Source organism: Rhinatrema bivittatum, chromosome 19 (assembly GCF_901001135.1).
Source record: "Rhinatrema bivittatum chromosome 19, aRhiBiv1.1, whole genome shotgun sequence".
NCBI classification, from domain to species: Eukaryota; Metazoa; Chordata; class Amphibia; order Gymnophiona; family Rhinatrematidae; genus Rhinatrema; species Rhinatrema bivittatum.
In genome coordinates this window covers 20,219,239-20,236,173 of record NC_042633.1, presented here as the reverse complement: position 1 = coordinate 20,236,173, position 16,935 = coordinate 20,219,239, and the positions used below count along the sequence as shown (strand labels likewise).

Sequence of the window (16,935 nt, the reverse complement as noted above, 5' to 3'; positions counted from 1 at the left end):
CACCCTGGGGATCCCCCACCCCCTACAGTCCCATCCAGAAATCCATCTGTAGAATGAGACAACTCCCCCCAGTCCTATCCTTAGACCCATCTGCATACCAGGAGACCCCACCCCAGTTCCCATCCCATTCAGAGATTTGCCTTTATGCCATGGACCTCTTAGAGACCAATCTAAGGCTGTGTCAGTCCTGTCCTTTGATCCTTCTATATACCATGAGACACCCCCCCTTCCCAATCCTAGCTAGATATCCATTCTTATACAGTAACAAGAGACAACTCCTCCCAGTCCTAACCTGTCCCATTTGTACACATGAGAATCCCCTTTCCCAATCCTATCCTGAGACCCCTCCATTTACCATGAAACCACACAATCCCAGCCCTATCCAGAGATCTGTTTCTATACCATGAAGACTCCCCTCCCAGTCCCAATCAGACTCCTATGCCCCCCATTCCAATCCTATCCCGAGATCCCCCCTCTATAGAGCGCTGAGAAAAAAATGTGTGAACTCCCTGGGATGGTCTGTATTTTAGTACAATTTATACTCGGAACATGAATAGATCCTAATGTAAGCTCTAATGAGAAGGAAAAATAACCCCACTGAATACATAACTCAGACAAAACGGATTTATTTTGATTATTTATTCTACAAAAAGTTTCAACAGTAAGTATCTCCCCTATGAGGAAAGACTAAAGAGGTTAGGACTTTTCAGCTTAGAGAAGAGACGGCTGAGGGGGAGATATGATAGAGGTGTTTAAAATCATGAGAGGTCTAGAACGGATAGATGTGAATCTGTTATTTACTCTTTCACATAATAGAAAGACTAGGGGGCACTCCATGAAGGTAGCATGTAGCACATTTAAAACTAATCGGAGAAAGTCCTTCTTCACTCAACGCACAATTAAACTCTGGAATTTGTTGCCAGAGGATGTGGTTAGTGCAGTTAGTGTAGCTGGGTTTAAAAAAGGATTGGATAAGTTCTTGGAGGAGAAGTCCATTACCTGCTATTAATCAAGTTGACTTAGAAAATAGCCACTGCTATTACTAGCAACAGTAACATGGAATAGACTTAGTTTTTAGGTACTTGCCAGGTTCTTATGGCCTGGATTGGCCACTGTTGGAAACAGGATGCTGGGCTTGATGGACCCTTGGTCTGACCCAGTATGGCATGTTCTTATGTTTTTATCCTTGTGTGAAAAAGTATGTGAACCTTTCATTCAGCGACTGGTGGCTCCTCCTTGAGCAGCAATAACATCAATTCAATGTTTTCTGTAACTGTTGATTAGTCTCTCACATCGTCCTCGAGTTCCAAAGAAAACTGTTTCAACTCTGTGACATTTGAGGGCTTCCTTGCAGGAACAGATCACTCTAGGCCTTGCCACAACATTTCCATAGAGTTCAGGTCAGGATTTTGACTTGGCCAATCCAATCCAAACATGAAATCTCTTCTCCAGCCATTGTGTAGTAGATTTACTTAAATGTTTAGGATCGTGGTCTTGCTGCATGACCCACTTTCAGCTCAGCTTCAGCTCACGGCCAGATGGTCTGACATTCTCTAAATTTTTCTGATGCAAAGCATTAATAACGGCAAGCTGTCCAGGTCCTGATGCAGCAGAGTACCTCTACTGCCATGCTTGATAGTTGGGATGAGGTTCTTAATTTGGGAAGCAGTGGGTTTGTCTTTCACCAAGCAAAATGTTTGTTATTGTGACCGAAAAGTTCAATTTTTGACTCACTCTGTCCAAAGAACATTATTCCAGAAGTCTTGTGGCTCATCCAGATGCTCTTTGGCCAACCTGTGGTAGGCAGTAATGTTCTTTGTATTTATTTATTTATTTCAGATGTGATATTCGGCCTTTTTTCCTGAATGGCCTCAAGTCAGATTACAAAACAAGTTTTTACTAACAGTTGCAGTACATTGGTCAAAAATCATTTACAATCATAGTTGAATCAACTTTACAATGGATAGCATTGAGCTGAGAAGTCAGGGTGGATAACTTGTAGTCCTTACTTGAAGCTTCAGGTAGATAGGTCAGAAAGACTGAGTTTCTCTGCCAAAGAGATGCTAAGGGAAGGTATGGTCATTAAGGTATGGAACATTAATGACTGAAGGCACAAAGTCTCTTACAGGATAGTTTAGATGAAGCTAGAGGAGGGGAGGAGAGAAGAGCCATTTGGGAGGATTGGAGTTCTCTAGTTGGTGTATAGAGGGAAGAGAAGATGAGAGATATACTCAAGGGCTTGTTTATTTATGCATTTGTGGATGAAGCAGCGGATTTGATTTGTATCCTGCTTTCAATTGGGAGCCTGTGTAGCTGGTGTAATATTGGTGTTATGTGGTCGGTTGCTTTGGCCCCTACCATGACTCTAGTGGCCATATTGTTTAAGAGCTGGAGGCATGTCAGACTGTATTTGGCTGGTGATTAACACATGTATCACGGTAGCAAGATTGTATTTATCAAGGTAGTTGCACAGTTGGTTAATCTGGCACAAATGCATAATGGAAGTCCTTACCAATTTAGAGATGAGTTTCCGTCATGAGATCCTGATCAAGTTGAACCCCCTAGGCTTCATATTGACTCCTTAGGTGGCAAGGGGGTCCCTGCCAGGGAAGGAAAAGATCGAAAGGCTTGACCTTGACAGTTGTTTTTATTGTGTTTTAATATTGTGTATGTAATCCTATGTACATCCCTTAGAGCCTTGTTGCGTAAGAGATTAGTACATCTTTAATAAAGATACTAAGCCAGAGGATGTGCTTGTTGAGCCACTGGGCTACTGCCATAAGACAATTAGTGAGATTGGCAATGGATGTGGTTTGGTCTGATCCCATTTTTATGCAGAGTTGGATGTCATCAGCAAATAATTGGCATTCAATGGTGAAGGATTGAATAAGATTGCAGATTGGGTGAATGTGAATGTTGAAAAGACTCTATCCAAAACAGAGTTTCTAGCATTACATAGTTCATATTCCTCTTTCAATTTGAACACCATCACTCTTGATAACATGTCCTTTCCTATTCAGAATCATATCAGAAGTCTTGGATTTATGCTTGACAGTACTCTTTCTTTTCGCCCTCAATAAAACATGTCATTTCTCAAGGATTCTACAAGCTTCATGTCCTCGCTGGTCTCAACAAGCTTCTTCATCCCCCTGAATTCTGTACAGTTCTACAAGCCTCGATCTTTCCTGTCGTCGATTACTGTAATAGTTTGTACACAGGCTTATTCAGTACTTCCTTACGATCACTGCAGTTATTATTAAACTCGGCTGAGTGTCTGCTCTCTGGCTTAAAACGTAATGACCACATTACATCCACTTCAATAGAACTACACAGGCTGCCAATTCATGAAAGAATCAAATACAAAGTCGGCATGATAATTTTTAAATTGTTAAATGACCAAGCATGTCACTTGCCAATGCTATTTTGAGATTCTATCAACCTACGAGATCTTTGCGATCATCCCAAGGTGGTCTCCTTGAGATTCCGTCTCCAAGAATCGCTCAGCTCCATATTACTCGAGAGTGCATTTTCCGTAGCTGGGCCCACCCTCTGGAACTCCTTTCCCATTGACATCAGACAATGTGACTCTATTAAGAGTTTCAGAAAGCAAGTTAAAACTTTTCTTTTTAACCTAGCCTACTTTTAAATTTTGTTTATTTTACATTAGTTGCTTTTGACATTGATGATATGTTGTTGTTTTACTTATGAGATTTTGCTTTACTTTTTTTTATCCCTGTGTTTTATTTTATTATATTGTATTATTTGTCTTATGATTAAGAACATAAGAACATGCCATACTGGGTCAGACCAAGGGTCCATCAAGCCCAGCATCCTGTTTCCAACAGTGGCCAATCCAGGCCATAAGAACCTGGCAAATACCCAAAAACTAAGTCTATTCCATGTTACCGTTGCTAGTAATAGCAGTGGCTATTTTCTAAGTCAACTTAATTAATAGCAGGTAATGGACTTCTCCTCCATGAACTTATCCAATCCTTTTTTAAACACAGCTATACTAACTGCACTAACCACATCCTCTGGCAACAAATTCCAGAGTTTAATTGTGCTGTGAGTAAAAAAGAACTTTCTCCGATTAGTTTTAAATGTGCCACATGCTAACTTCATGGAGTGCCCCCTAGTCTTTCTATTATCCGAAAGAGTAAATAACCGATTCACATCTACCCGTTCTAGACCTCTTGTGATTTAAACACCTCTATCATATCCCCCTCAGCCGTCTCTTCTCCAAGCTGAAAAGTCCTAACCTCTTTAGTCTTTCCTCATAGGGGAACTGTTCCATTCCCCTTATCATTTTGGTTGCCCTTCTCTGCACCTTCTCCATCGCAATTATATCTTTTTTGAGATGCGGCGACCAGAATTGTACACAGTATTCAAGGTGCGGTCTCACCATGGAGCGATACAGAGGCATTATGACATTTTCCGTTTTATTCACCATTCCCTTCCTAATAATTCCTAACATTGTTTGCTTTTTTGACTGCCGCAGCACACTGAACCAACGATTTCAATGTGTTATCCACTATGACGCCTAGATCTCTTTCTTGGGTGGTAGCACCTAATATGGAACCTAACATCGTGTAACTATAGCATGGGTTATTTTTCCCTATATGCATCACTTTGCACTTATCCACATTAAATTTCATCTGCCATTTTGATGCCCAATTTTCCAGTCATGGGTTCTATTCCATGGATTTTAAAATTATGATTGTATTCTTGTCCATCGCCTAGTTCTTTCAGTATTAGGCGATTCATAAATAACAATAAAAGTAAACGGGGAGGAAAACCAAGCTCTGGGGCACTGCACAGGTGAGATCCCTAGGATCAGATGGTTTGTTGGTCCATGTGACAGATTGCCTTCTGTTAGATAAGAATGATTCGAATGATTTGAGGTCGGTGAATGCAAAGCCAGTGTCTCTTAGAGATGATGGTCAAGGCGTCAAAGGCGGCAGAAAACTTTAGAAGGACTAGGAGGGAGTCGCCACTTTGTTCCGCCTGCAGGTGGATACTATTAGTGATGGCCATTAGGATGGGTTCTATTCCATGGCATTTCTCATATCTTGCTTCAATATATACTTAGCGTGGTCCACACCATTTAACAGCTTTCTGACACCGGAGGCGGTGCAGGTCTGGACCTGGGCCCTGTCGCAGGGAATGCCGTTGTGTGTGACGTACCTGCCAGGGACTCTGAATATGCTGGCGGATTTACTGAGTCACTCCTTCCAGCCGCACGAATGGTCCCTCGGCCCGGAGGTAGCGACTGCACTGTTTCGTCGATGGGGGACACCAGATGTGGACCTCTTCGCCTCCCCACACAATCACAAGGTGATGCCTTCTCCCTCCACTGGGAGAGAGGTCTGCTGTATGTGCACCCTCCTCTCCCGCTCCTACTGAAGACCCTGCTGAAGCTTCAGCAGGACAGAGGGACCATGATCCTCATGGTGCCCTTTTGGCCCCGACAGGCCTGGTTCCCTCTACTGCAGGACCTGTCAATCAGGCCCCCCATCCAGCTGGGGACCACTCCCGATCTGATCACGCAGAAACAGGGCACCCTGCGCCATCTGAACCTCCGGGCACTGGATGTTGAGTGCCTAGTCCTTCAGCCCTTGGTCCTCTTGGGCAGTGTCTCCCAGGTGCTGGTGGCTTCTAGGAAACCTTCCACCAGAAAGTCCTACAGCTTGAAATGGAGAAGATTGTCTGGTGTTCGGGGCAGTGCTTGGATCCATTCTCATGACCCCTTCCCCAGCTGTTGGACTACTTGTGGCACCTTTCCGAGTCTGGGCTTCAAACCAGCTCAGTTAGGGTCCATCTCAGCTCTGTGAGTGCGTACCATCCAGGTGTTGCTGGCATACGCATATTGGTGCAGCCTTTTGTAGGTCGCTTTATGAGGGGCCTGCTCCAGCTGAAGCACCCTCTTCAGCCTCCTGTTCTGTCCTGGGACCTCAACATTGTCCTGGCGTGGCTCATGCATCCTCCCTTTGAGCTGCTGCGTTCCTACGACATGAAGTTCCTCACCTGGAAAGTTATATTCCTGGTGGCGAGTACTTCGGCTTGTAGGGTCAGTAAGTTTCTGCCTAAGGTTGTGACTGATTTCCACCTTAATCAGTCCATCGTTTTACTCACCTTCTTTCTTAGGCCTCATTCCCACCCAGGAGAATGGGCTCTTCATACTCTGGACTACAAGAGGGACCTGGCTTTCTATTTAGATTGCACAGCCAGTCACAGGTAGTCCACTCAGCTCTTTGTGTCGTTTGATACAAACAGACCTTATCCAACTGGCTGGTGGACTGCATCGCCTTCTGCTATGTGCAAGCTGGCCTTCCACTGGCCGGCAGAGTTAAAGCTCACTCTGTGCGGGCCATGGTGACGTAGGTGGCTCATCTGCAAGCAGTCCCTGTTGTCGAAATTTGCTGGGCTGCCACATGGAGTTCTCTTTACACAATTGTGGCCCACTACTGCTTGGACAAGGATGGGCATCAGGAAAGTGCCTTTGGTCAATCCATCCTATGCAATCTCTTCCAGACCTGAACCCAACTCTTCCGACCTAGTACTCCTGGTGGGAGCCAGACAATTTCCTGCCTACTAACAGCACCACAGTTGTTGTTGTGCCTGTTGGCACCTTGTTCGGTAACTGTTGGTCTCTTCTGCTAATGGGGACAGCCTGGAGTTTGGTACTCACCCACTTGTGAGGACTACCATCCTGCTTGTCCTAGGAGAAAGCACAATTGCTTACCTGTAACAGGTGTTCTCCTAGGACAGCAGGATGTTAGTCCTCAGGAATCCCGCACATCACCCCTCGGATTTGGATTCTCCTTCCGATTTGTTGTTTTATTTTTTTGCTTGTATTTTTTCTCTATGTTACGAGACTGAAGGGGGACCTTGCGTGAACACACGGATAGCGGCATGCTGGGCATGCTCAATGTGGTCAAAGCTTCTAGAAACTTTGACAAAGGTTTTCCATGCTGGGCTCCATCGGAGGACTAACATCCTGCTGTCCTAGGAGGACACCTGTTACAGATAAGCAACTCTGCTTTCCCTTTATCATTTTGGTTGCCCTTCTCTGTATCTTCTTCAGTGCAATTATATCTTTTTTGAGATGTGGTGAGCAGAATTGCACACATTATTCAAGGTGCAGTCTCACCATGGAATGATATGCATCAGTCCAAGTACAGATCCCTGAAGCATATCTTTTTCTACTGTGAAAATTGACCATTTAATCCTACTCTCTGTTTCCTGTCTTTTAACCAGTTTATAATCCACGAAAGGACATCACCTCCCATCCCATGACTTTTTAGTTTTCTTAGAAGCCTCTCATGAGGGAATTTGTCAAACGCCTTCTGAAAATCCAAATACACTACATCTACCGGTTCACCGTTATCCACATGTTTATTCATCCCTTCAAAAAATGAAGCAGATTTGCGAGGCAAGACTTCCTTTGGGTAAATCCATGCTGCCTGTGTCCCATTAAACCATGTCTTTCTATATGCTCTGTGATTTTGTTCTTTAGAATAGTTTCCACGATTTTTCCCAGCACTGAAGTCAGGCTCACCGGTCTATAGTTTTCCAGAACACCCTTGGAGCCCTTTTTAAATATCAGGGTTACATTGGTCATGTTATGAATCGGAAGGTGGACCCCTGTTCCGAGGTAGAGTCAGTGCTACCCAAAAGGGAATCAATCCCCTTAGGTCTCTACTGTCGAAGGGCAAGGCCGAAGGTTGTAGATGTTGAAAGAAGACTTCACCCTGGAAGCTCGTGATCCCCCTAGGAGGAGCCTGTAGGGACCCGGCCGCTGGGACTTAGGAGACTCCCCTGAAGACTGAAGATAGGTCTGGATGCAGGCGCCTCCTGCAGGTCGTGGATTCCAGACGGCTGGCGCCTCCAGCAGGTCATAGTAGTCTTGAAGAAGGAGTTGCAGAGTAGTCCAGAGCCGGTCCGAGGTTTCGATACACGAGAAGGGTCGAAAGCCAGTCCAGGATCAAGTCAGGAGAAGGATCTGAAGCCAGTCCAGGAGCAAGTCAGGAGAAGGGTCGAAAGCCGTACCAGGATCAAGCCACGGGAAACACGAAAGCTGGTCCAAAGGTCAGAAGCCAAGAATCAATCCAACGGAGAGGGGAAGCAGAGCGGGACGAAGAACCAAAACAGGAACACGGAGCTCAGGATGAAACCCAGCCAGGAACCTTGATACCAAGGCAAGGTCTGAGGTTCAGACCTTGCCTTAAATACAGGAACTCGAGGGAGGAGTCCCAGGAGGAGCCATGACTATTTCCTGTCATGGCTCCTTTAAATAATCTCCTCAGCCGCGCACGCGGCTCTAGGTGGAGCCGGAGGGGGAGGAGTCAGCCCAGCTGAGAGGAACCATGCGGCCGGGCTTGGCAGCGGCCGCGAAGAAAACCAAAAGGAAGGCTGCCTGCCTCAACAGGAGTCTCTGACACCGCCCGATGCCTCGGGTAAGCTCCAGGGTGAATCACCACAACTGACAGCCCGGCCCTGGTTGCGGCCCGCCACGGCCGGCAGCCATGACACCCAGCCCCGGTCACGAACCACCGCGGTCGGCAGTGATAACAGGCCACCCTCCAAGTCTTCAAGTACAATGGACGATTTTAATGATAGGTTACAAATTATTAGTAATAGGTCTGAAATTTCATTTTTCAGTTCTTTCAGAACCCTGGGGTTTATACTATCTGATCCAGGTGATTTGCTATTCAATCTTACCTACTACATTTTCCAGGTTTACTGTGATTTGGTTCTGTTCATCTGAACTTGAAAACCGTCTCCAGAACGGGTATCTCTTCAACATCCTCATTAGTAAACATGGATGCAAAGAATTCATTCACTCTTCCCTAAGAGTCCCTTAAACCCGTCGATCATCTAATGGTTCAGCGACTGCCTCGCAGGTTTTCTGCTTCGGATATATTTAAAAAGGATTTTACTGTGAGTTTTTGCCTCTACAGCCAACTTCTTTTCAAATTCTCTCTTCACCTGTCTTATCAATGTTTTTCATTTAATTTGCCAATGCTTATGCTTTATCCTATTTTCTTCAGCTGGATCCTTCTAAGTTTTGAAGGAATTTTTTTTAGCTAAAATAGCTTCTTTCACCTCACCTTTTAACCATGACGGTAATCGTTTTGCCTTCCTTCCACCTTTCTTAATGTGTGGAATACATATGGACTGCGCCTCTAGGATTGTATTTTTAAACAATGCCTGTTGAACACTTTTTACCTTTGTAGCTGCACCTTTCAGTTTTTTTCTAACTATTTTCCTCATTTTATCAAAGTTTCACTTTTGAAAGTTTAGTGTTAGAGCTGCAGATTTACTTATTGTCCCCCTTCCAGTTATTAGTTTAAATTTGATCATGTTATACTCACTATTGCCAAGTCTCCCCACCACAGTTACCTCTCTCACCAAATCCTGCATTCCACTAAGAATTAAATCTAAAATAGCTCCCTCTCTCATTGGTTCCTGAACCAATTGCTCCATAAAGCAGTCATTTATTACATCCAGGAACTTTATGCCTCTAGCAAGTCCTGATGTTACATTTACCAGGTCAATATTGGGGTAATTGAAATCTCTCATTATTACTGCACTGCCAAATTGGTTTGCTTCCCTGATTTCTCTTAGCATTTCATCAGCCGTCATCATTTTGTCCAGGTGGACGGTAGTATACTCCTATCACTATACTCTTACCAAACACACATGGGATTCCTACCCATAAATATTCTACTGTACATTTAGTCTCATGCAGGATGTTTATCCTGTTGGACTCTATACCCTCCCGGATATAAAGTGCCACACCCCCACCAAGTTGATCCTCCCTATCATTGCGATATAATTTATACCCCAGTATAGCACTGTCCTATTAGTTATCCTCCTTCCACCAGGTCTCTGTGATGCCAATTATGTCAATCTCATCATTCACTGCTATACACTCTAACTCTCCCATCTAGCATTGGCATACAAACATTTCAAAGTGTGTTTTTTGTTTCTGTTAACAGCCTACTTTTCAGTTGATGGAGATAATTTGGAAATCTTTAGCTCAGGTGATTTTTTACTTATTTACACATGGACTACGTTTGCTTTTATTGTAACCTCTCTGTTGGGGTGCCCTAACTCTTCTGCTTCATTAGCATCCTTTGAAGATACCTCCCTCTGAACCATGCGCTGCTGAGTGACTGTCGGCTTTTCCCTTTGTTCTAGTTTAAAAGATGCTCTATCTCCTTTTTATAGGTTAGCACCAGCAGCCTGGTTAAGGTGGAGCTCATCCCTTCAGAAAGACTCCCCCTTCCCCAAAAGGTTCCCCAGTTCCTTATAAAACTGAATCCCTCTTCCTCGCACCATCGTCTCATCCACGCAGTGAGACTCCGGAGTTCTGCCTGCCTCAGGGACCTGCGCATGTAACAGGGAGAATTTCAGAGAATGCTACCCTGGAGGTTCTGGATTTCAGCTTTCTATCTAAGAGCCTAAATTTGGCTTCCAGAACATCTCTCCCACATTTTCCTATGTCGTTGGTGCCCACATGTACCACGACAGCCGGCTCCTCCCCAGCACTGTCTAAAATCCTATCTAGGTGACGCGTGAGGTCCGCCACCTTTGCCCCAGGTAGGCATGTTACCAGGCGATTCTCACGCCCACCAGCCACCCAGCTGTCTACATTCCTAATAATCGAATCACCAACTATGACGGCCGACCTAACCCTTCCCTCCTGGGCAGTAGGCCTTGGGGAGATATCCTTGGTGCGAAAGGACAATGCACCACCTGGAGAGCAGGTCTTTGCTACAGGATCATTTCCTGCTGCACCGGTTGATGCTCTCCAATCATGAAACCTTCCTCCTCCAAGGCAGCACCAGGGCTGCCAGACAAGTTGGGACTTGGCTACTATGTCCCTGAAGGTCTCATCTATGTACCTCTCTGTCTGCCTCAGCTCCTCCAGGTCTTGTAATCCTGTCCAGATAGATGAGCATCAACTACTCTTCTTTGTAGATCCTCCATAGTTTCTTTTGATCATGGCAGGGTGAGTCCCCACTGACTTTTATGGTGAAGAGCAAGCTCAAAATCTTTTGGACCTTTATGTGGACCAGGATGCCCAAACTCAGTCATGCACTTGTAAGCATCTGATTCTAATTAGCCAATTAACTGTGCTAAGGAAACTAGAGTTTCACTTACTCTCAGGCCCATTCAATAAAGTCTGCGGGACAGCCGGCGCTCCAATGCGAGCGCCCGCTCTCCCGACACGCGCCCAGGCACCTCTTCTGGGCACGCGATTCTTTATTTAAATGAGGGCCCAATCGGAAAGTTCTTAATAGCCGCATATTGGCATTAAACACCCAAGTGCGTAACTCTCGCCTTAAACTGGCGGCGTCAAACTCAAAAGAGACCTGAGATCTATACCGATCTCAACAATATGCCCTTAATTCTCTTTTACACCAGTATGCTACAAAAAGTCATCTATATTATAAATTTCACCTTTATCAATACAGTAATAAGGCGGGGAAGATGATGTCCAATTTAATCAGATCAGAGCGGGCATGTCGTTTTATTCTGATGCTCCGCGGACCTACAGGTCTGATGCTGAAAAAAACTCCTTCCATCCTAAATCGCTTTAGGGACTTATTCACTTCCTTATACACCACAGCAGGATGGATTGCGGATGTGTGTGAGGACTTCTGTGCTCAACTGTCTCTTCCCAGGCTCAACACAACCCAATGAGACAAAATGAATCAACCTATCATGGAGGCGGAGGTACGGCTGGCCATCTTGTGGTCTAAAAGCTTTAAGGCTCCTGGGCCGGATGGATATACAGCGGAATTTTTTAAGCACTTAGCAGAGCATATTTCTCTTCCGCTAGCTTCTCTGTTTAATGCCCTGATAGATCAGGGCTCCTTTCCTGAACATTCTAATCTGGCACATATCACACTTATCCCGAAGGCTGGTAAGGATCCTTTACTACCAGAATCCTACCGTCCAATTTCTATCCTCAATTTTGATCAGAAATTATTAGCTAAAATACTACCGACCGACTTGCCCCTATTCTCTCCTCCCTTGTTGGAGATCATCAAGTTGGATTTGTGTGCCAGCGCTATGCCTTAGCCAATATACGTAAGGTGCTGACAGCCATGACCATGTGCCAGCAAATGTCCACTCCATATTTGGCCATTAGTTTTGACGCAGAAAAGGCGTTTGATAGGGTAGAGTGGCTGTATTTATTCCACATTTTACATAAGATGGGATTTGAAGGTCTCTTTTTTCAAGCCATCCAACTCCTCTATCTTGCTCCTCAAGCATTAATAACCACTAATGGGGCATGCTTTGAACCCTTTAATGCAGCGCTTCTCAACCGGTGGGTCGCGACACACCAGTGTGTCGCCAAGCACCAGCAGGTGTGTCGCGTGCTCCGGGTCTCTCCCGCTGCTCTTCCTTCCCTGCTGCCGTTGCCACCGTTCAACGTTCAAGCCCAGTGGGAACGGCAGCGGTACTAGAAGAAGCTGTGGCACCCGCAGCTGGCCTTTTCTTCTTCCCGTGCCTCCCCTCCCCCGTGACCCGGAACAGGAAGTGATACACAGAGCAGTGCGCGGGAAGGAGAAAGGCCGTGCCGCGTGGAAAAGTAGCATCGGCGGCAGCAGCATCGGCCCCCGAGCAATCAAAGCAGATGGTAATCGGGAAAGGAGACAGCAGCATGAGTCTCCCATGGCCGATGGGATTCTTCTTTTTTGGCCTGCGGGGGCTGGAGGAGGAGGCTGCTGCAGTAACATTTGTGCTGGGGGGGGAGGGGAGATGAAGTGAGTGAGAGAAAGAGAGAGAAGCAGCCAGCCAGCCTGTGTGTAAGTGAGAAAATGTGAGTGTGATTGAGAGCCTGTGTGTAAGTGAGAGAATGTATTTGATTGAGAGCATGTGTGTGATTGAGAGAAACTGGTCAGAGATCTGATGTGTGTGTATATGTGAGAGACAATGAAAGTGACTGCTCAGAGAGATGACTGTGTATGTGAGTGTGAGAGAGAGAGAGAGAAAAATCATGGAAGTGAGAAATCTGGGTATGTGAGAAAGCATGGGATTAAGAAGCCTGATTATGTGAGAGAGAGCATGGGAGTGGGAAGCCTGTGTGTGTGTGCGTGCATGAGAGAGAGACTGGTTGGTAAGGTGACGGTGTGTGTGAGGGAAAGAGACTGGTGTGTGTGAATGTGAGAGAAAGAATGTGATTCAGGGAATGAGAAGCCTGTACACGTGGAGAGCGAGCATGGAAATGAAAGAGAGACTGGTGTGTGTGTGTGCGTGCGTGTGTGTGTGTGTAACAGAGAGAAAGTGATTATGGGAATTAGAAGCCTGTGCATGTGAAGAGAGTGAGCATGGGAGTGAGAAACCTGGGTGTGTGTGTGAGACACAGCATGGGAGTGGGAAGCCTATGTGTGTGTGTGTGTGTGTGTGTGTGTGCATGCATGAGAGAGATCAGGTGTGTGTGTGTGTGTGAGAGAGAAAAAAGTGATTATGGGAATGAGAAGCATGTGCATGTGAAGAGTGAGCATGGGAGTGAGAAACCTGGGTGTGTGTGAGACACAGCATGGGAGTGAGAAGCCTGTATATCTGAAAAAGAACATGGGAGTGGGAAGCCTCTGTGTGTGTGTGTATGTGTGTGTGTGTGTATGCATGAGAGACGTCAGGTGACTGGTGTGTGTTTGTGTGTGTGTGTGTGTGTGTGAGAGAGAGAAAGAAAGTGATTATGGGAATGAGAAGCCTGTGCATGTGGAGAGAACAAACATGGGAGTGAGAGACTGGTGAGTGTGTGTGTGTGTGACAGAGAAAGTGATTATGAGAGGGAGAAGCCCATATATGTAAGTAGAACACGGGAGTGGGAAGCCTGTGTGTGTGTATGGCATGAGAGAAACTGTTCAGGAAGGTGACTGGTGGTGTGTTTCAAAGACTGTTTGGGAGATGATTGGTATGTGAGAGACAGAAACTTGTCATGAGGGCATGACTGGTATGGTGTGTGTGTGAGAGACATGGGCACTAAGGAAGAGGACCATAAGTATAGAGCTTAGCTTCTACTGCTGCTTCTGGTGAGTGCCACGGCCTGCAGGGAAGGGGAGTAGGAGAGCTGCTGGAGGGGGTAAGTAAAGGTGGCTTTTTAAGTTTATTTTTCTTGACTGACATTTTAATTGTGTGATGTCTGCTTTTTTGAAATATTTTATTGGTGTTTGGAGAATGTTTAATAGTTTTTATAAGTTTTTAATTGTTGGATACTATTCTGTTCATAGCTGTTTTGAAACATTTATTCTGCTTATTAGTATAGTTTTACAATTATTTCTGTGTGGGGATCTATAGCTGCTTGCTAGTTCTGTTTTCCTAATAGGAGGTGTATTGGTGTTTAGGGCCTGATTTAATATTTGTAGTGTTGCCTTTTCATAGATAGGGTTGCTCCTGTTTGAGTGTATTGCATAATACAGGTGTAACTGTGTGCGGATTAGTTTATGTGCATTACTACAGATCCTGGGAGTATGTTAGGTCGGTTCTGTGTCTGTTACCGAGATGAGATATTTTACTAGCATGTAAGCATTTGTATCGGTCTTATTTGTTGCGTTTTCTCAAGAGGACATGCATTGGTGGTAAACTGCTGTCTTTTCATAAGTAGGGCTATTGAGCCTGGAAGTAGAAGGAGTTTGAGTTGCTGTCACTGAGATGACACCAGAACCAGAATATCTTTTTTGTAGGGTGAGTTGTATGGGGAATGTCGTAATTCTGCTTTACATCCATTATTGTGGGTCAGAGGGGTTCCCGTGGATGCAAACTGTACTTTTACATCTAGCCCTGTGACGATCACGGGTCAGCGTTTCGTGCATGTGAGAGCCATCTGTCAGGTGTGTCCCGACAGAAAAAAGGTTGAGAAGCACTTCTTTAATGTAACCCGAGGGACCCGCCAAGGATGCCCGCTGTCTCCTTTGCTGTTTATTTTACAATTAGAACCTCTTTTGCTCGCCATTCAGCTCAGGCCAGCCATTCGAGGTATACGATTTGGCCACCATATTTTCAAATGTGCTGCCTTTGCAGATGATTTCCTGGTTTTCATTACTAATCCGCAGGCCTCTCTGCCCCCTTTGCTGAGGTTGGTAGGGACTGTTTGGGATATTCTCTGGATTGAAGTTGAATGAGTCTAAGTCCTCTGCCCTAGCATTCCCAGAATCTTTGAGAGCACAATGGCCAGGTCGCTTTCCTTTACAATGGGCGGAAGAAACTATTCAGTACCTTGATGTATATATCCCCTCCAACCCAGAACAGACTTATGCAGCAAATATCCCCCCGGCTGCTTCAGACGACTCAGGATAGACTGACTACTTGGGGCTCTTTGTCGCTTTCTTTAGGTGGGGGCCACATTAACTTATTTAAGATGGCCCTTCTCCCAAATTGGCTTTATCTTTTGCAAAATTTACCATTACAGCTGCGGAGGAAGGACCTAGATAGGTTGGACGGAGCTCTCCGCCGATTTGTCTGGAGAGGTAAGAAGTCCCGGGTCCCACTTGCCTGGTTAAAATTGCGGTGGTGGGGGGGGAGGGAGGCCTGGGGCTCCCGGATTTAGCACTGTATAATATGGCTTGTAACTTGAGAGTACTTCGGGATTGGTTAGTGAATAAATCGCAATTTGTTCCCTTGGCAGTAGACAGGGCTGTTACCCACCCTCGAGCTCCCTTGTATGTATTACAGGCCAGGGCCGACCACCTCCCGATATTTTTAATGCAATCAACTTTACTTAAACCCATACGGAGTACTTGGTTGTGGCTGTCCAAACAACTGCACATTTCTAAACTATGTGCTTGTTTTCTGCCCATAAGGGGAAATGCGGATTTTACACCAGGTTCACACTCCGGTGCATTTCAGAAGTGGGAAGTAAAGGGGGTGACATACCTAGGGCACTTATTAACACGTGAGGGGAATGTTTTAGAATTTGCAGAATGTTGGGTTTATTATGGTCTGGGGGGGGGGGGGGGGGGTCCCACACCTTCCCCTACTTACAAATCCGTCACTACATCCAGGCCTCTAGGCAGCCCGGGATATTTCATGCTTTGGCTCAAGTCTTTCATTTCGAGCGGGATAAAGCTCCCTCCTTGTCTGCGTACTACAAATTTCTGCGTACTAAAAGGCGGATTGATATCTGCTCCATTTTGGAGGCTCGATGGAATACAGATGGAGATTTTGTTGTCACGTCCTTTATTCTCAGAATTTGTTTCAGGCGTATAGCCAGGATCTCTAACAACATGTACTACAGGGAGTTACAATTTAAATTTTTATGCCGAGCCTATGTGTCACCCCAGGTGACGTGCCAACAAACTATAACATCCTCAGCAACGTGTACTCGGTGCAATACTGCCATTGGTACTCTTTCACATGTTTTTTGGTCCTGTCCTCCCGTGAAACGTTTTTGGCATAAGGTAGCGGATTATATGGTATGTGGCTGGATGTGGCTTTCCCTGTGGATTTTGTTTGGCTGATTCTCCCCCATTCGGATTGGATGATTCTCCCCCATTCGGATTAGAGATCCTGGCTCTCGCTTGCTGTTACACAAAGCCTGCTTGGTGGGGAAAAAAGTGATTCTATCTGTATGGCGATCTGCAGACCCACCGCCTTTCTGCGCATGGAGAAACGGCCTGCGCGCCATGATGAGTATGGAACACCTGGCATCCCGAGAAGGACCACACAGAAGACACTCTTTCCTGGCGGTGTGGGATCTTTATCTACAGCGCCTGCCTCATCGAGCCCGCAGCCTTGTGATGAATGACTAAGCGACTGTGGAGTGGACGCTCATTGCAGTTCCAGTTGACCATTTTCTCAGTGACTTTGACTCATCCTATCTGTACAATTTGGTGAAGGATGGGGTGGGTGGGGAGTCTAGAAAGGGGTAACAATGTTGAAGAGAATAGCTAACTGTGGACAGATTGTTAGGAGGTC

The 16,935-nt window shown here is 45.6% G+C and overlaps 1 protein-coding gene across 1 annotated transcript in view; it reads right to left on the bottom strand.

Moving 5' to 3' along the window:
* Window positions 1-5,980, bottom strand: part of IL11 (interleukin 11) — a 35,525-nt gene extending 29,545 nt beyond the window's left edge. The window contains exon 1 of the mRNA XM_029584437.1: window positions 5,840-5,980. Coding sequence (XP_029440297.1) covers window positions 5,840-5,980 — 141 coding nt within the window. The remainder of the gene's footprint in view (window positions 1-5,839) is intronic.
* Between the last annotated feature and the right edge of the window lie 10,955 nt (window positions 5,981-16,935).